The sequence below is a fragment of the Artibeus jamaicensis genome, unplaced genomic scaffold (genome assembly GCF_021234435.1).
Source record: "Artibeus jamaicensis isolate MK-2021 breed Jamaican fruit bat unplaced genomic scaffold, CSHL_Jam_final scaffold_286, whole genome shotgun sequence".
NCBI lineage: Eukaryota > Metazoa > Chordata > Mammalia > Chiroptera > Phyllostomidae > Artibeus > Artibeus jamaicensis.
The window spans coordinates 5,469,397-5,484,735 of NW_026522034.1; the positions used below are offsets into that span (position 1 = coordinate 5,469,397).

General features: G+C 43.3%; 1 protein-coding gene across 1 annotated transcript in view; it reads left to right on the forward strand.

The window, feature by feature from the left end:
• The first annotated feature begins 258 nt into the window (after window positions 1–258).
• Window positions 259–15,339, forward strand: part of HEXA (hexosaminidase subunit alpha) — a 30,494-nt gene continuing 15,413 nt past the window's right edge. Inside the window, exon 1 of the mRNA XM_037137262.2 lies at window positions 259–554. Coding sequence (XP_036993157.2) covers window positions 302–554 — 253 coding nt within the window. The 5' untranslated portion in view covers window positions 259–301. The remainder of the gene's footprint in view (window positions 555–15,339) is intronic.

Genomic DNA, 15,339 nt, shown 5'->3' on the forward strand with positions numbered 1-15,339 from the left:
CCTTCTAAAGTCTCGGGGCGCTCACAGTTCTGCGCTGGGAGGCACGGCATCTACGCTGTACACTAGCGACTGCGCCACCGGGCTCTCCAGTCGTCCGCACCAAGGCCACCCAGGGTGGCCAGCACCCTCGGCGCCACACCACAGGAGCGCCAGCGTCACTCCAGGAGAAGAGGCAGACGGTCTGTGCTCCGTGATCACGGGGAAGAGCTGTCACGTGACCTCCGGTTGTCACGCGGGCGCCGCTCACCTGACCAGGGGGTCACGTGGCCGGGCCCGCTGGGGCAGGGGAGACCGGAGGGCCATGGCGGGCTCCAGGCTCTGGTTTTTGCTGCTGCTGGCGGCAGCGTTCGCTGGGCCGGCCGCGACCTTGTGGCCTTGGCCCCAGTACATCCAGACCTCCGACTCTCACTACACCATCTTCCCGCACAGCTTCCAATTCAAGTACGACTTCAGGTCGGCCGCGCAGTCGGGCTGTTCCGTCCTCGACGAGGCCTTCCAGCGCTACCGTGACCTGCTCTTCGGTTCCGAGTCTTGGCCCCGGCCTGCCGCCACAGGTGAGCCGGGCGTGCCCCCCCGGGCGTGCCCCGCCTCGTTGCTGGCGCTGAGACTGCTGGTCTGGGGGACAACGCCCGTCCCCCAAGACTTCCTGAGACTCCGTTCTTTGAGATCTCGCCCTGCCCGCTGATCACCACTCTCTAGCTTCCACTTCGTCTTGCTCTTCCCCAGGTTTAGTCCCTTAACTTCATTCACATCCTGACTTCTGGGGCCAGGATTTATCTGGAATCCTGCCCTGGGCTGTTATTTCACCCAAAGTGCCTGCTATCAGACTACAGTTCAAGCAAGATACCAAGTTTCTGAACATAACTGTGCCGGTAGACATAAGGTGTTCAAGTGTCACGGGGTCCTAGTGAAGCTGTGACCAGGGCTGGGTAGAGGAGGCCGGAGCTGACATCCAAAATTTATATGACAGAATGTGACAAATGTAGTGACCTACGTAAAATTATATGGAAATGTCTGACACGTAACATATTCAGTAAATGTTTAAACTGTAAGAGAAATCATAGAACACTTCCGTAGGGAAATGAGTTTTGAGCAGCCACCTTTAGTGAGGCGGTGAATATAATGGGCCAGAACTGAAAGGAGGGTATTCCAGGAAAGGCAAAAGGCTTGATCAGGGGCACAAAGGATTATGATTGAACTCAAAAGTGCTGGCCTGGTGTGCGTGTGAGGAGGGCAGCTGCTGGGAGTGGGGAGGGATGATGTGTGGGGAGGGTGAAGTGTGGATTGGGTGAAACGTCAGGAGTGCTTTGGATATTCGTTTCATCTAAATTAGCAGGAATTAGTAATTTTCAAGGCAGCTGCTGAAAATTGTTTGAGGATTATTAGTTCAAAGTACATTGTTGGGTTCAGTCAGCAATTGCAAAGGAATGAAGATTTGTTGTTCCACTCATGGATGTAAAATTTAGAGTTTTCTCAAAAACCCCCTGGAATCTTGTTCTCTGGTTATGACATGTAGGTGTTTATGGTTGGGCCATATGGTAACATCATTTCGAATGGTGGTTCAACTGTGCTTAATTACTTCAGAAATGTACTCATTTGATATATAGTATTAAAAGCATTTAATTAAACAGATGGCAATCAGAGAGTGACAGAGAGTCTCAGCATCAAGGTAGTTCCTAACTGGTAAAAGGCATTAGTCTGGGAGGATAAAAGGCCTGCCATTGTGTGTGTGGTAGGTCACATATTTCTCCAACTCTTCATGACAAATAATAGAATGCCTTACACAGGATTGGCGCTCAGCATATGTTTATTTTGATACAGAACTGTTAAGGCTTGTGCCAAAAAAAATTTGCCATGTAAATTGATCTGCCATGTACTTGGTATGTGCTTATCCCTGGGCTGGGCACTCCAGACGTTACAAGAAAAGTAGACGTAGGCCCAAGCTTTGCAGTCCGAGTGGGGAAATAATGAAGCACAAGGACACATGCATTAGAAACGTCTCAAGAGATAGAAAATTAGAATGCATGCCCCTACCTGGGGGCCTGGTCTGCAACCCTGGCATGTGCCCTGACGGGGAGTCAAACTGGCAACCTTTCAGTTTGGAGGATGACACCCAGCCCACTGAGCCACATCAGTCAGGGGAGCCTCCCCTTCTTTTGTAAAGCTTTGGAATGGAAACAAGGGACATAGCTTACCAGGAACACCAGATGGAAATTTAAAATTCTGTCTTGTTCCACCTTATCCTTGTGGCAACTAATTACTAGGATCTCACATTAGTGGCTGATTTTTTGACTGAGGCCACAGTTGTAATTTGAGGCAGATTCAGAGTGCTAAGCTGATGTTCCTTTTATTTGTTGGAGTGCCAGCCTGTTTTCCATACCGGATGTTTTCACACAGTAGTGGAGCCTTCAGGCTTCTGTAAGAAGCTCCTGAAAAGCCCTCTGGGAAGCTGCTATTATGATATTGTTATCCCATAAAGTACCTAGGCCCTGGGCTCCTCCAACCAAGCGGAAAACTGACATCAGGAAAAGAGAAGTAGAAAATGGGAAGGAATGCATATGTTGAATATTTATCACTTGCTGTATGTTATGCCCTTTGATCTTCATAACAGCTCTGTGAGGCAGGTGTTATCATCATCTTTCAGAACTGAGACTCTCAGAGACTAAGTAACATGTTCAGGGTTACACAGCTGGTGGGGGTGGAGCAGAAATTCAAGTCAGTCTCTGTCTGCAAAGATTGTTCTCTTTTCACTGTGCAATTTTGGGGGTAATCTACACATAAGTGTCTTCATCAAGCATTATACTAATTAGTGACTTGGAAAAACTACTGGCCTCTGGTAGAATTAAGCCTTGATTAAGTTACTTCAGTTAGTAACTTCTAACATCTGATTGCTTAGTCAGTAGCACTCAGGTTATGAATATTTTGTTACCTGGCCTATCGGTATCAGATTCCAGTAGTATTTCTGGCTGGTTTTCTTCCTTAGTACAAGTAGGATTTCAAGCAACTATAGCTGGTCAGTAGCTCTGGTCCAAAGAATATTAATTTAACTGCCCCCATCCCTGAAGAATTTACAGTCTCTGGAAATGGGAATACAGACATACAGTCAAGTGTGATTTTTGCTGATAATTGAAGTCCAAGGTGCTTGGGGAGCACCTGGCCCAAGTGTGTGTGGGTATGTAGTTGCATTTTGAGAGGCTTCCATAACAGCTGGCTAATCAGATATGAAAGTAGGAGTTGATAGGGGTGGAGGTATTAATCCACATAGAAAGAACTGCACATGAGAAAGGTCTTCAGGAAAGAAGCCTTCAGGCAACTTTCAGGGAACTCAAGGTCAGTGTGGTTGAAGCACACAGCTCCAGGAAGGATCAGCAATGTCAGAAGCTGGAGAAACAATAGACCCAAACCATCTGAGATGACTCCAGATTTCTGATGTAGCAATTTGAATGTATTCTGCTGCTCTTCATAAAGATAGGGAACACAGAAGGAAGGGAAGGGAAGGGAAGGGAAGGAGGATGGAGTGAAAAGAGGAACAGAGAGAACGAGATTGGACCTGCTGAGAAGGAGGTGAGTAGTATCCCGCGAACAGCAGTATGGTACTGAAGCTTGCGAGAATGAGTTGAAACACTTCCAGAGGACAAGAAGCTCCAAGAGGTGACCGTGGAGGGTGTTGAGGAGGAAGAAGATGTTGCTGGATAACTGCTAAGGCAGAACATGCATTAGTTCTTCCTTCTGAGTATTGAAATCATCTAGGATGATAGCCAGCCTTGGAATGGAGAGGAAGACTGGGGACCAGGATCCAAATTCTTGGGTAAACAAAGAAGCGACCAGGAAGTTAAAGAGTGTTGTGATAAAGAGAGGTTCAAGATTCTACAGCCAGGTGACATGAGCCAGGAAGAGAGGTTTTTTTTTTCACTTGATGCTAGAGGGCCTGACAGCAGCCCCAGATCCCAACCTGAGGATACGAGAAGGAGCTGCCTTTCAAAAAGGCTTATAGAAGAGGTAGCATTTCTGGGGAGAGCCAGCTTCAGATAAGGAGGAAGTAGAACAGACTGGGGATTTTGGTGATGAAATAACCATGGAACAAGATTCCAAAGGGTTTGTGGGGGTGGGAGACGTGTATGCAGTACAGATGGTTTATGGAGGGGAGCAAACAACACTGACAGGAATGGGAGTGTAGGTCCAGAAATGAGCCAGGCCAATTAATTATATATTGGGCAGAGTGAGAAAAGATTATAGAAATATGACATGGTAGATTTCCCTGACTGTAAGATTGCCAAGAAAATAAATTCCAGAGATAAGCAAGAGTTTGGGTATACATGGTAATTCAACATGTGATAAAGGAAGCAGTCCCAATCAAAAGTGAAAAGATAGAACAGGTAGATTAGTCAGTAAGTGAGTAGGGATGGCTTATTATCCATTTGGGAAAATTTTTAAATTAAATCTTTACCTCATATCAATCACAAAGGTAAACTACAGTTGGATTAAAGATCTAAAGATAAAAGATACATCATAACAATATTAGAAGGAAATAAAGGAAGAAACCAGCAGATTTCAATGGCATCAAAGCAAACCAAAATAACACAGAAGGTTAAAAAATAAAGAGCAAATTCAGGCAAATATTTGTAGTCTTAAAATTAAGACAAGTTTAAAATGTAGAAAGATCTCTACAAATCAATGAAAGAAAATTAACAAAAAGATACAAAGAATATGGCCAATAAATGCAAAGCAGTACTCAAATTCATTCATTATTAAAGAAATACAAATTTTAAAATGATGTATTTCTTTATCTCGAGCTGACACTGATAAAAAAAGAATTGAGACGGTCTAGTTTGGAAGGATGTGAAGAGATGGGCCCATGTATGTTGATAAATCAACACAGTAACTTGGTAAGAGTAATTGGGTAGTGTCAAAACCAAAAAATTTCATATCTTTGGCTTAACATTTTTACCTCTAAGAATTTTTCTACAGAAATCTCGCAACTGCTTAAAAAAAAAGGATACACATGACAATTTACTAGACATTGTTTATAATATCAAAAAACTTAGAAGTATTCCCAAAATGTCAACAAAGAGGAAGAAGGTAGGACTTTAACTCTTTAAAGTATATGTCAAGGGCCAAGATGGAGGTGTAGGTAGACACACTGTGCCTCCTCACACAACCAAAATTAAGGACAACAAAAATTTAGAAACAAAAAAAACAACTGACAGAAAATTGATCTGTACAGAAGACCGACAACCATTCATCCAGACTGGTAAGGGGCAGAGTCAGCAGCAGTGTGAGGAGAGGGGTCGCAGCAGGAAAAAGTGGTGGCTGGCAGACCCCAGGTGCGGGGAAGCAACAAGCAGACCTAGTGAGGCGTGCGAGGCAGCTAGCTGACCATAGGCACACATTTGCGTGCAGATAAACCAGAAAAAAATGTACAGTGAGACAAATTGTGCAATCCAGGGCCCCAAAGCCAGGAAATAAAGCCTAAAAGCACCAATTGAAAACACATGTGGGGGTTGAGGTGCTGGGAGAGACTCACAGCCTCATAGGAGAGTTCGTTGGAAGAACCCACAGAGTGCTAGAATGTACACAAGCCCACACACCCAGGAACTAGCACCAGAAAGGCCCAATTTGCTTGTGGGAAGCGGCAGAGGGGACTGAAATCTGAGAGAGAGCAGAGCAAGAGCCATTGTAACCTCTCTGACCCTGCCCCCACATAGTGTCACAACCAGCAACTGGGTTGCCCCGCCCTGGTGAACACCTAAGGCCTTGTCCCTCATAAGTAACAGGCAGACCTGACCAAAAAAAAAAAAAAAAACAACCAAAATGGTTCAAACGGAAGAACAGATCAAAGCCCCAGAGCCAATACTTTTAAGCAACCAAGAGATAGACAACCTATCAGATGCACAATTCAAAGCACTGGTGATCAGGATGCTCACAGAATTGGTTGATTTTGGTCGCAAATTAGATGAAAAAATGAAGGCTACACTAAGTGAAATGAAGGAAAATGCACAGGGAACTAATAGTGATGGGAAGAAAACTGGGACTCAAATCAATGGAGTGGACCAGAGGGAAGAAAGCAACATTCAACTAGAAAAGAATGAAGAAACAATAATTCAGAAAAATGAGGAGAGACTTAGGAACCTTCAGGACATCTTTAAACGTTCCAACATCCAAATTATACCAGAAGGGGAAGAGGAAGAGCAACAAGTGGAAAAGTTATTTGAGCAAATAATAAAGGAGAACTTCCCCAATTTGGCAAAAGCAATAGATTTCCAGGAAGTTCAGGAAGCTCAGAGAGTCCCAAAAAAGTTGGACACAAGAAGGAACACACCAAGGCACGGCATCATTACATTAGCCAAGATTAAAATGAAGGAGAGAATTCTAGAAGCAGCAAGAGATAAGGAGACAGTTACCTACAAAAGAGTTCCCATCAGACTGTCAGCTGATTTCTCAAAAGAGACCTTCCAGGCAAGAAGGGGCTGAAAATCAGTATTTCAAATCATGAAAGGCAAGGACCTACATCTAAGATTACTCTATCCAGCAAAGCTTTCATTTAGAATGGAAGGGCAGATAAAGTGCTTCTCAGATAAGGTCAAGTTAAAGGAGTTCATCATCACTAAGACCTTATTATATGAAATGTTGAAGGGACTTATCTAAGAAAAAGAAGATAAAAAATACAAACAGTGAGAGGACAGCAAACTCACAGTTATTAACAACCACACCTAAAATAAAAGCAAACAACTAGAACAGAAACAGAACCACAGAAATGGAGATCACATGGAGGGATAGCAACAGGAGTGGGAGGAAGAGAGAGGGGGAAAAGATACAGAAAATAAGATGGTAGGTAGAAAAGAGACGGGGGCGGCAAGAATAGTATGGGAAATGTAGAAGCTGAAGAACTTGTGACACATGGACATGAACTAAAGGGGGGGAGTGTGGATGGGAGGGGGTATGCAGGGTATAGGGGAATGAAGGGGGGAAATGGGACAACTAATAGTATAATCAATAAAATATATTTCAAAAAAGTATTTCTCAAAAATGGGATTCTATTCAGTACATACAAACAATGTAGATTTATATATACTGACTTAAAAGATCTGCAGATTATTTTGGTAAATGGGAAAAAAGTTGCAAACTAATGCGTTAGGATCTCATTTCTGTTTTAAAAATTAATAAGCAATGTTTTTTATAAAAAATTGAAAGGCTGCAAAATGTTAACCAAGGTTAAGATAACCAAGGTTATCTCTTGGGATCTCTAATTATAGAGACATGTTTTCTTTTTAGTGGGCTTACAAACAGAGAGGAAGAGAGTAAATCGAGTTTTAAAAGTAGGGGGAAAAAGACTTCAACATTTACAAAACATGGAAGGAGGAACATCCAGGATTCATCTGTGGGCTGGATCTAATGCACTTCTGAATGAATGGGTATTAGACGTCTCTGGAGGATAAAAAATCCTGGGGCTCATGGGAGGAGGCACCATGGTCCCCACTGAATTCAGCAGCACAACAGAGGGGTTCCAGGGTCAGGGCAGCTCTTGCCCTGATCAGCCTTTTGTTTTACTGTGATAAGCAGTTGGCAGAGTGGCTTTGCCCCTTCCCCTAAGCGTATCAGTGTACTTTGCATTAACTGCTTCCCAGGCTTTAGAGTACCTCATCCCCTCTTGTTATGATAGCCTGGCAAGCACCAAGTCCTCAGGATTCAAGGTTCCTGCCCAGAGGTCCCCTCCAAGGTTAAGCCTGCTTCCCTTTTTGGAGATAGTGATAATATCTACTGTAGCCCTTATCGCGCTGCTTTGTAATTGTTGTTTGTATTTGTCTCTCCTACTAGACTGTGAGCTCCTCAAGGGCAGGGACCAGGGCTTGTTTTTCTATTTTACTGCTCCAGCACCTAGCACAGTTCCTGATGCACAGTAAGTGCTGAATATATTTTGGTTGGAATGAAGAAATGAGTGGGAAATGAATGATTTCAAGGGTTTTTATTGGGCTGAGTATGGGGAAAGGAAACCTATGTGTTATGTATATAAAGGTAGGGAGGGGAGGGGAACAAAGTGGGTGTGGAGACCCAACAGCATTGGCACTAGCCTAGGAGAGTGCCAGGACATACGGGGCAGGGTAGACCTGAAAGAGGGGGAAGATGCCAAAGGTTGGGTTGAATTTCCTAGTTTCCGCTTCAGAAACCAAACCAAATGCTACTTTATAACCAATATGAATGTGTTTCCTCCATGCTGCTAAGGTTCTGTGAATTAAATACATTGATATGACAGAAATGTTTTGATTGTGGGAGGAGCAGGGCTGGTAGAAGAAGAGGCTATTGTGCACTGAGGTGAGGCAGTTTCCAAGTATCCTAATACAGGAGTGAGTAGTCCCTTCCAGAGAAGGGGAAAGTCCTAAATCTTTAGATTTATGGACCCTTGGGTCTTCAGAGCAGTGCCTAAAAAGGTACTTTCTGTATGCCTGGGTATCTTATCAACCCTCACCCCAATCCCAGAAATACTAGGTTTGGGTATATAAAACATTAACTGTTTCTGTTTGCCATTTATGCCTATCATGCAGTACAATCATTATGCATACATAGCATTAAATATGCATTTGTAAAATTCTAGTAGCATCATTCGTTATTTTCAGCAAATATTTATCAAATGGCTACTGTTGTCAGGCACTGGGAATACAAAGCTACTGAGATTGGTCCCTGCTGTTGAGGAACTCGGAGCCTCAGTGAGGAGATAGCAAACAGTGTATATTAAGATAAATGTTATGGAAAATGTACGTATATGTTGCTTCATAATCACACAGCAATGTCTCTTAGGAAAGGGTTGGGGCATAACAGCAAAGCTTTATAAAAGGAAAACCAGAGCTGTGTCTTAATCAGGTGAGATGTGGAAGCAACGAAAAGTTTGTTTCAATTGGGGGAAGCGTTATGTGCAAAGAAAAGTATGAAGAAAATGTAGAATTTTCAGGGTTCTATAAAGAGTTTATTGTGCTATTGTGAGAGTTGCTACACAGGAGCAGAGAAAGACAAAGTTGAAGCTCCTGGAACCACTCAGTGGGTTCTGGACTTTATCCTGAAAGCTGTGGGGAGCCATGGAGGACACTGAGCGGAGATTGTCATAATATGATTTTCATATTAAAAGATCACAAAGAATAGTTGATTGAAATGGGGTATGTGAGGGGGGACCCCAAAAATGGAATTTACTTATTAAAAATTGTATGTTTATTCTTACTTGCGTAAATGTCAGTTATCTTCAAAGTACTCTCCATTTGATACAGTAGACCTGTTGAGATTTTTTTTTTCCCACTGCTCAAAGCATTTTTGAACTTGTTGATTTGGTGCCTTTTAGTGCTTCTGCCTCTAACCATCACCTCTTCACACTTGTGCCACATCAGCAAAATGATTCCCTTTGAGGACTTTTTCATCTGGGGAAACAAAAATAAAAGTCATTTGGGGTGATAGGGAGGGTGGGGCAGGGGGAGCATGCTGATTTTGGTCAAAAACATCATAAATCAGCCATCATGAAATAGGCAAACAAGATGAAAGAGTCTTCAAAAAAATTCACTGAAGCTGAACACGGCCTCTCACGACAATGCCAGCTGGTGCACTGATACAGAGGGTTCCTACAACACTCACCTAGCAGTGGAAGCCTGTACAGCAAGGGGCCTGCCATCCAGAAGATAATTTTGGGGATTTAGGGTGTGTCTCCTAGTATAAAGAGGCAGGAAGAGACCAACTGGGAGATATTTTTACAGTCATCTAGGTGACAGTATATGAGAGGTTGAATTAAGGATTGACCAATGGAATGGGGAAGATGGTGATGTTAAGAGAAAATTGGGATTTGTAGTTATAAGACTCAATTTTTAAAAAGACTTAATTGGCTCTTTTTTAACTGTTGTAATATCAGTGCTTAGCACAGTGATTGACACATAGTAGACAGTAAATATTGAATGAGTTAATTTGTGATTTATTAAGACGGGTGGGGGGAAAAGATTTATAGTTTGGATAAATCAGTGGATGGTGCTGTTATCACACAGAGAAACAGTCAGCCGGAAAAGGAATGAAGAGTTGGTTCAGTTTTATATTTAGGCTTTGCGCTGCTTTTGAGACAGTTGAGCAGAGGTATATGAGTTTAGACCTCCAAAAGTGATGGCATGCAAGGTTGGGTTGGAGAATCATCAGCCTATGTGAGAGTGGATGGCACTGTCCAGGGAGAGCATAAGTGAGGGAAAAAAGTTAGTTTGAGACTCTGGGGAACACCAGGACATAGGGGTTGGTGAAGGAAAAGAAGAATGAGGAAGCATATTCAAGGAGTTAGAGGAAAAACCGAGACAGCAGTATTCCCTCAGCCAAAGGAGTTAAGATCTGGGGTGTCTGACGGTGCTAAGAGTTCTCAGGAGTGAGTGTTCACTAGAATATTAGTTCTATGACAGCAGGGTTTTTTCTCTGTTTTGATCACTGCTGTATCCCCCTCACTTAGAACAATCTAGCACATAGCAAGTGCTCAGTAAATAACTGGTGAATGAATGAATGAATTGAAAAAGGTCTGTTGGATTTAGTCACAGAACCACAGGACCTTAGTTAAGGCATTTTCAGAGGAGCAATGAAAGAGTGCCCAATTATAGTAAACTGAGGAGTGGATAAGAAGACAGGAAATGGCTACAAAGATAGGATTTAGAATAGCCATCTCCATTTAGGATAGCTATCATGTACTAAGCACTTTACATGCATTAATTCTTAATCTTACCAACAGCCCAGTAAGTAGGTACTACCACGATCCCCATTTTACAGATGAGGAAACTGTAACTCAGAGAGGGAAAATTGTATGCCCAGGATTTCACAGCTAGAACCAAGTGTTAAAACCAAGACTTTAGTCCAGATCTGTCTAACTTTGTCAACACCTAACTGATCAAGCTACATTTCCTGCAGAGTTTCTTTGTAAAGGGCAGGTGAGAGTGACTGAGGAAACAGAGTTTAGACTTGCAAATATTTTAAAGCTGAAGGGAAAGAATCATCAGAGAGATTTCTGGTCAAGATGGTGACATAGGTAAACACAGTTTACCTCCTTACACAACCACATCAAATTTACAAATAAAATATAGAACAACCATCACTCAGAACCATCAGAAATCAAGTTGAATGGAAGTCTGATAACTGAATTAAGAACCCCGCCGCAGTACGTTGAGAAGGCAACCATACATTATTTCTCCCTCTCTCCTTCCCTTCCCCTCTAAAATAAATAAAAAAATCTTAAAAAAAAAAAAAAAAAAGAAACCACATCCATCTGGACTGGTCAAGGAGACAGAGATGCAGAATGGGCGGGACCCACATCCACATGTGGTGGATAAAAATTTCGGAGGGATATCTCAGGAGTGAGGAGTTCCAGCCCTACACCAGGCCCCCCTCCCATCCCAGGGTGCCATGTTGGAAAGATAAGTCCTCATAACTTCTGGATGCAAAAACCAGTTGGGATTGAGTTAGGGGAAAAAACTTCTGGAGTCCCAAGAAGATCCTCTAAAAGAACCCACAAACAGACTTACTCAGACTTACTCCCTCTGAGCTCCAGTGCTGGTATAGCAGCTTGAAAGGCACCAGTGGCATATAGGGAGGAACTGAAATGTCTGGCATCAAGGCAAGAGCTGAGGGACAGCTTTCTCCCAGACAGAAAGGTGGGTAGAGGCCATTGTCCGTTTTCTGAACCCTCTACCTACAGAGCCACAGAGCCAACAGTCAGGTACCATATCTGAGACTCCAACAACTTGGCTAATACTGCCACACCCTGGAGATTCCCTAAGACTTTGTCCCGACCCACCCAAACTGTTAACTGTGACTCTTCCATATGAATACTGACTGGTCTTGGCTCATGCTTCACAAATTTCTAAATCCTATCAAACAAGCAACAGTGGCCCCAGGTCCAGCATTAGCAGCAGCCAGCTTAGATTCACAGCTTGGCTTCACCTGGCAATCTCCAAGCCCATCTCATATTGGGCTTTCCATCTCATACTGCTCTATCACTGATGTAAGGTGGCCCCTGGGCAGAACACAGGTTGGGGCTGGCCTTGGCCTGTACCACCCAGGGGAGCCCAGAGCATGTGCACCCAGTGGACAGCTACAGACAACATCAGAGCACCCCCACCGTGCCTCTGCACAGCTGTTCCTCCATGGAAGGCACAGGTTGGTTGTCTGTATTCACAGCCAGTCCTTGTAGCTGACTGGCCTGGGGAAATATCTTCTGTTCACCTGCCAACAGCAATCAAGGCTCAACTACAAGAGGAAGGTGTACTCAGCCCACATGCAGGACTCACCTTGAGCACCCATCTTGAGTGGTAGGGGAGGCTGTACCACTGGATTCTACAGGACACCTACTCCATTAGACCATGCTACCAGGACAGAGTCATAGCAGCTCTACCTAATACAAACAAACGAACAAACACAGGGAAGCTGCCAAAATGAGGAGACAAAGGAACATGGCCTAAATGGAAGAACAGATCAAAACTCCAGAAAAATAGCTAAATGAAATAGAGGTAAGTAATGTATCAGATGCAGAGTTCAAAACACTGGCTATAAAAATGCTCAAGGAACTTAGTGGGGACCTCAACAGCACAAAAAAGATCCAGTCAGAGTGATACACCTAACTGAAATAAACAACAATTTACAGAGAAACAACAGTAGAGTTGTTGAAACCGAGAATCAAACCAGTGATTCGGAACATAAGGAAGCAAAAAAACAACCAGTCAAAACAACAAGAAGAAAAAAGAATCCAGAAAAATGAGGACAGTGTAAGCAGCCTCTTTAACAACTTCAAACTTTTGCATCATAGTGGGGCTAGAAGAGGAAGGGAACAGCAAGAAGTTGGAAATCTATTTGAAAAATAGTGAAAGGAAACTTCCCTAATTTGGTGAAGGAAATAGACATACAAGTCCAGGAAGCACAGAGTCCAAAACAAGGTGCACTGAAAGAAGCCCACTCTAAGACACATCATAATTAAAATGCCCAAGGTTAAAGATAAAGAGAGAATCTTAAAAAGCAGCAAGAGAAAAGCAGTTTAGTACCTACAGGGGACTTCCCATAAGACTTCCAGCTTATATCTCAAAAGAAACTTTGCAGGCTAGAAGGGACTGGCAAGAAATATTCAAAGTCATGGAAAGCAGAGACCTACAGCCATAATGATCTACCTGGCAAAGCTATCATGTAGAATCAGAGGGCAGATAAAGAGCTTCCTAGACATGAAAAAGCTAAAGGAGTTCATCATCACCAAACCATTTAATACAAAATGTTAAAGGCACTTATTTAAGAAAAAGAAGATCAAAACTATAAACAATAAAATAGAAATAAGTACATACCAGCAATTGAATCTAAAAAACAAACTAAGACAGAATCATGGATATGAAGAGCGTTTTGAATGGTTGCCAGATGAGAGGGTGGTATATAGGGAGAATGGGTGAAGAGGTGAGAGTATTAAGAAGTACAAATAGGTAGTTACAGAATAGCCATTGGGGTGTAAAGTACAAAATAGGAAATGGAGTAGCCAAAGAACTTATACACATACCCATGTAAATGCAGTGGGGGGGGATTGCCTGAGGGAGTAGGGGGTGCTGTGTGGAGGTTGGAAAAGGGGGGAAAACTGGGACAACTGTATTAGCATAATCAATTAAATATAATTTAAAAAATAATCACCAGAAAAAAAATAAATCGAAGACTTTGGAAGAAGAGGAAACGACTTATACAAGAGGGAGCCTGAGTAGAGACCCAGAGCATAGATGAAAGGAAACCCTTTCCACCGAAGTAGGAGGAGGAGAAGATGAAGACCAGGAGTATGTTGCAGATATTTTTGTCAGGGAAGAGTGGGTAAGGTAGGGGTAGGTGAGAGTTCTGATTGTCCGCTGGGAGTAAGGGAGGTGGCAGTCAAGCTATAGACTTGAAGAAAGTGGTATTTTGTTAACAGCAAATGGCACCATATGTTGGACCTCTGTCCTTGAGTTTCGGGCCAAGAGAATTCAAAGGCAAGACTCAAATGCAAGAAAAAGTTTATTGAGAAAGTCAAAGATGTACAAGAAGTAAGCCAGCTGGGCTGCATGGTTTCAGGAAACAAGTTACAGAGACAAAAGAAGGGCTCTTGGAACTTTGGAGAAAGAAACCAAAGTTCTGCACCTTGATGAAAGAAAGGAGGAGGAAAGGCTCAGGTGTCCTAGAGAGAGAGGAGGAAGGGGGGTGGAGAGAGAGAGACGCTGGGTTCTAGTCTGAGGGGCTTTATTGTATTTTAATTTAATTTTAACTTTAATTATTTAACACCCTTATCCCCTCTCCCCCTTGCAAGCACCACAGTGTTGTCTGGGTCCATGAGTCCTTTTTCCTGTTTGCTTGATCCTTCCACCCCCTAACCTCCCCTCTGTATAGCTGTTATCGTGCTTTCTATCTATGAATCTATCTCTATTTAGCTTGTTCAGAGAAAGACAAATACTATATGATTTCACTTACATGTGGAATCTAATGAACAAGCTGAAGGATTTTAAAGATGAGAATTTTAGGGGATGTCTCAGGGGAGGATCTCAACAGAATATTCATCACTTTTTCCAGGTGTGTCCTGTTAGGGTCTTAGTCTCCACTGATTGGTTGGCACCAGGGAAGGGGGTCAGGTCAGCCATGGTGTTGCCCTGCCCGGCCTGTCTGCTTTTCTGGGCCTAGAGCTGAAACACAACTGAGGCCTATAATTTCTAGCTTGACCAAACTTCTATCTCTGTAGACCTGAAGCTTTGTTCCTAAGAGTATTTGATGTGGGTCAGAACCTCATTATCCTAAGGTCTAGTGGTTGAGCAAAGGCTTATATGGGAATTTATGGGGCTGTTCTCTGGCCCCCTTGTTTTTTTTATAATGGGGTCTACCACATGACTAGTGACATGCCAGGGGAGGGTCCAAAAGGTATGACCAGCAATATGAAGGATCGGGGGTCCGAACCACATGAACAGCGCTGTGCTAGGGGAGGAAATGTCACCCTGAGGGTATAGTTTCACCCCACAATTGTCTATTGCTGGGAACCCTGGTTTTCTGCCCTGGTGACCTTCTGTACCTGGCCTAACATTCCTACTCTGCTCCTGCCTATCTAACTGCCTATCCTATCAGTGTAAGTGTGAAATAGCTGTTGCAGAGAATAGAAAACACAGCAGTAGCCCAGACAGATTTTCAGGGCTGCCTCAAGGGCCCAGCCACGATGAGAGACCATGATTTTATCAGTGACCCAGTCTAGCTGATAGATGATTTATAGGGTCAAGAGTTTTGTCCAGTGGTTGCAGCGGAAGATTAAAGAGATAGGTTGTTGAGAGCACTGGCTAGAAACTGAGGTGACAGCCCACCACGTCTAGGGCA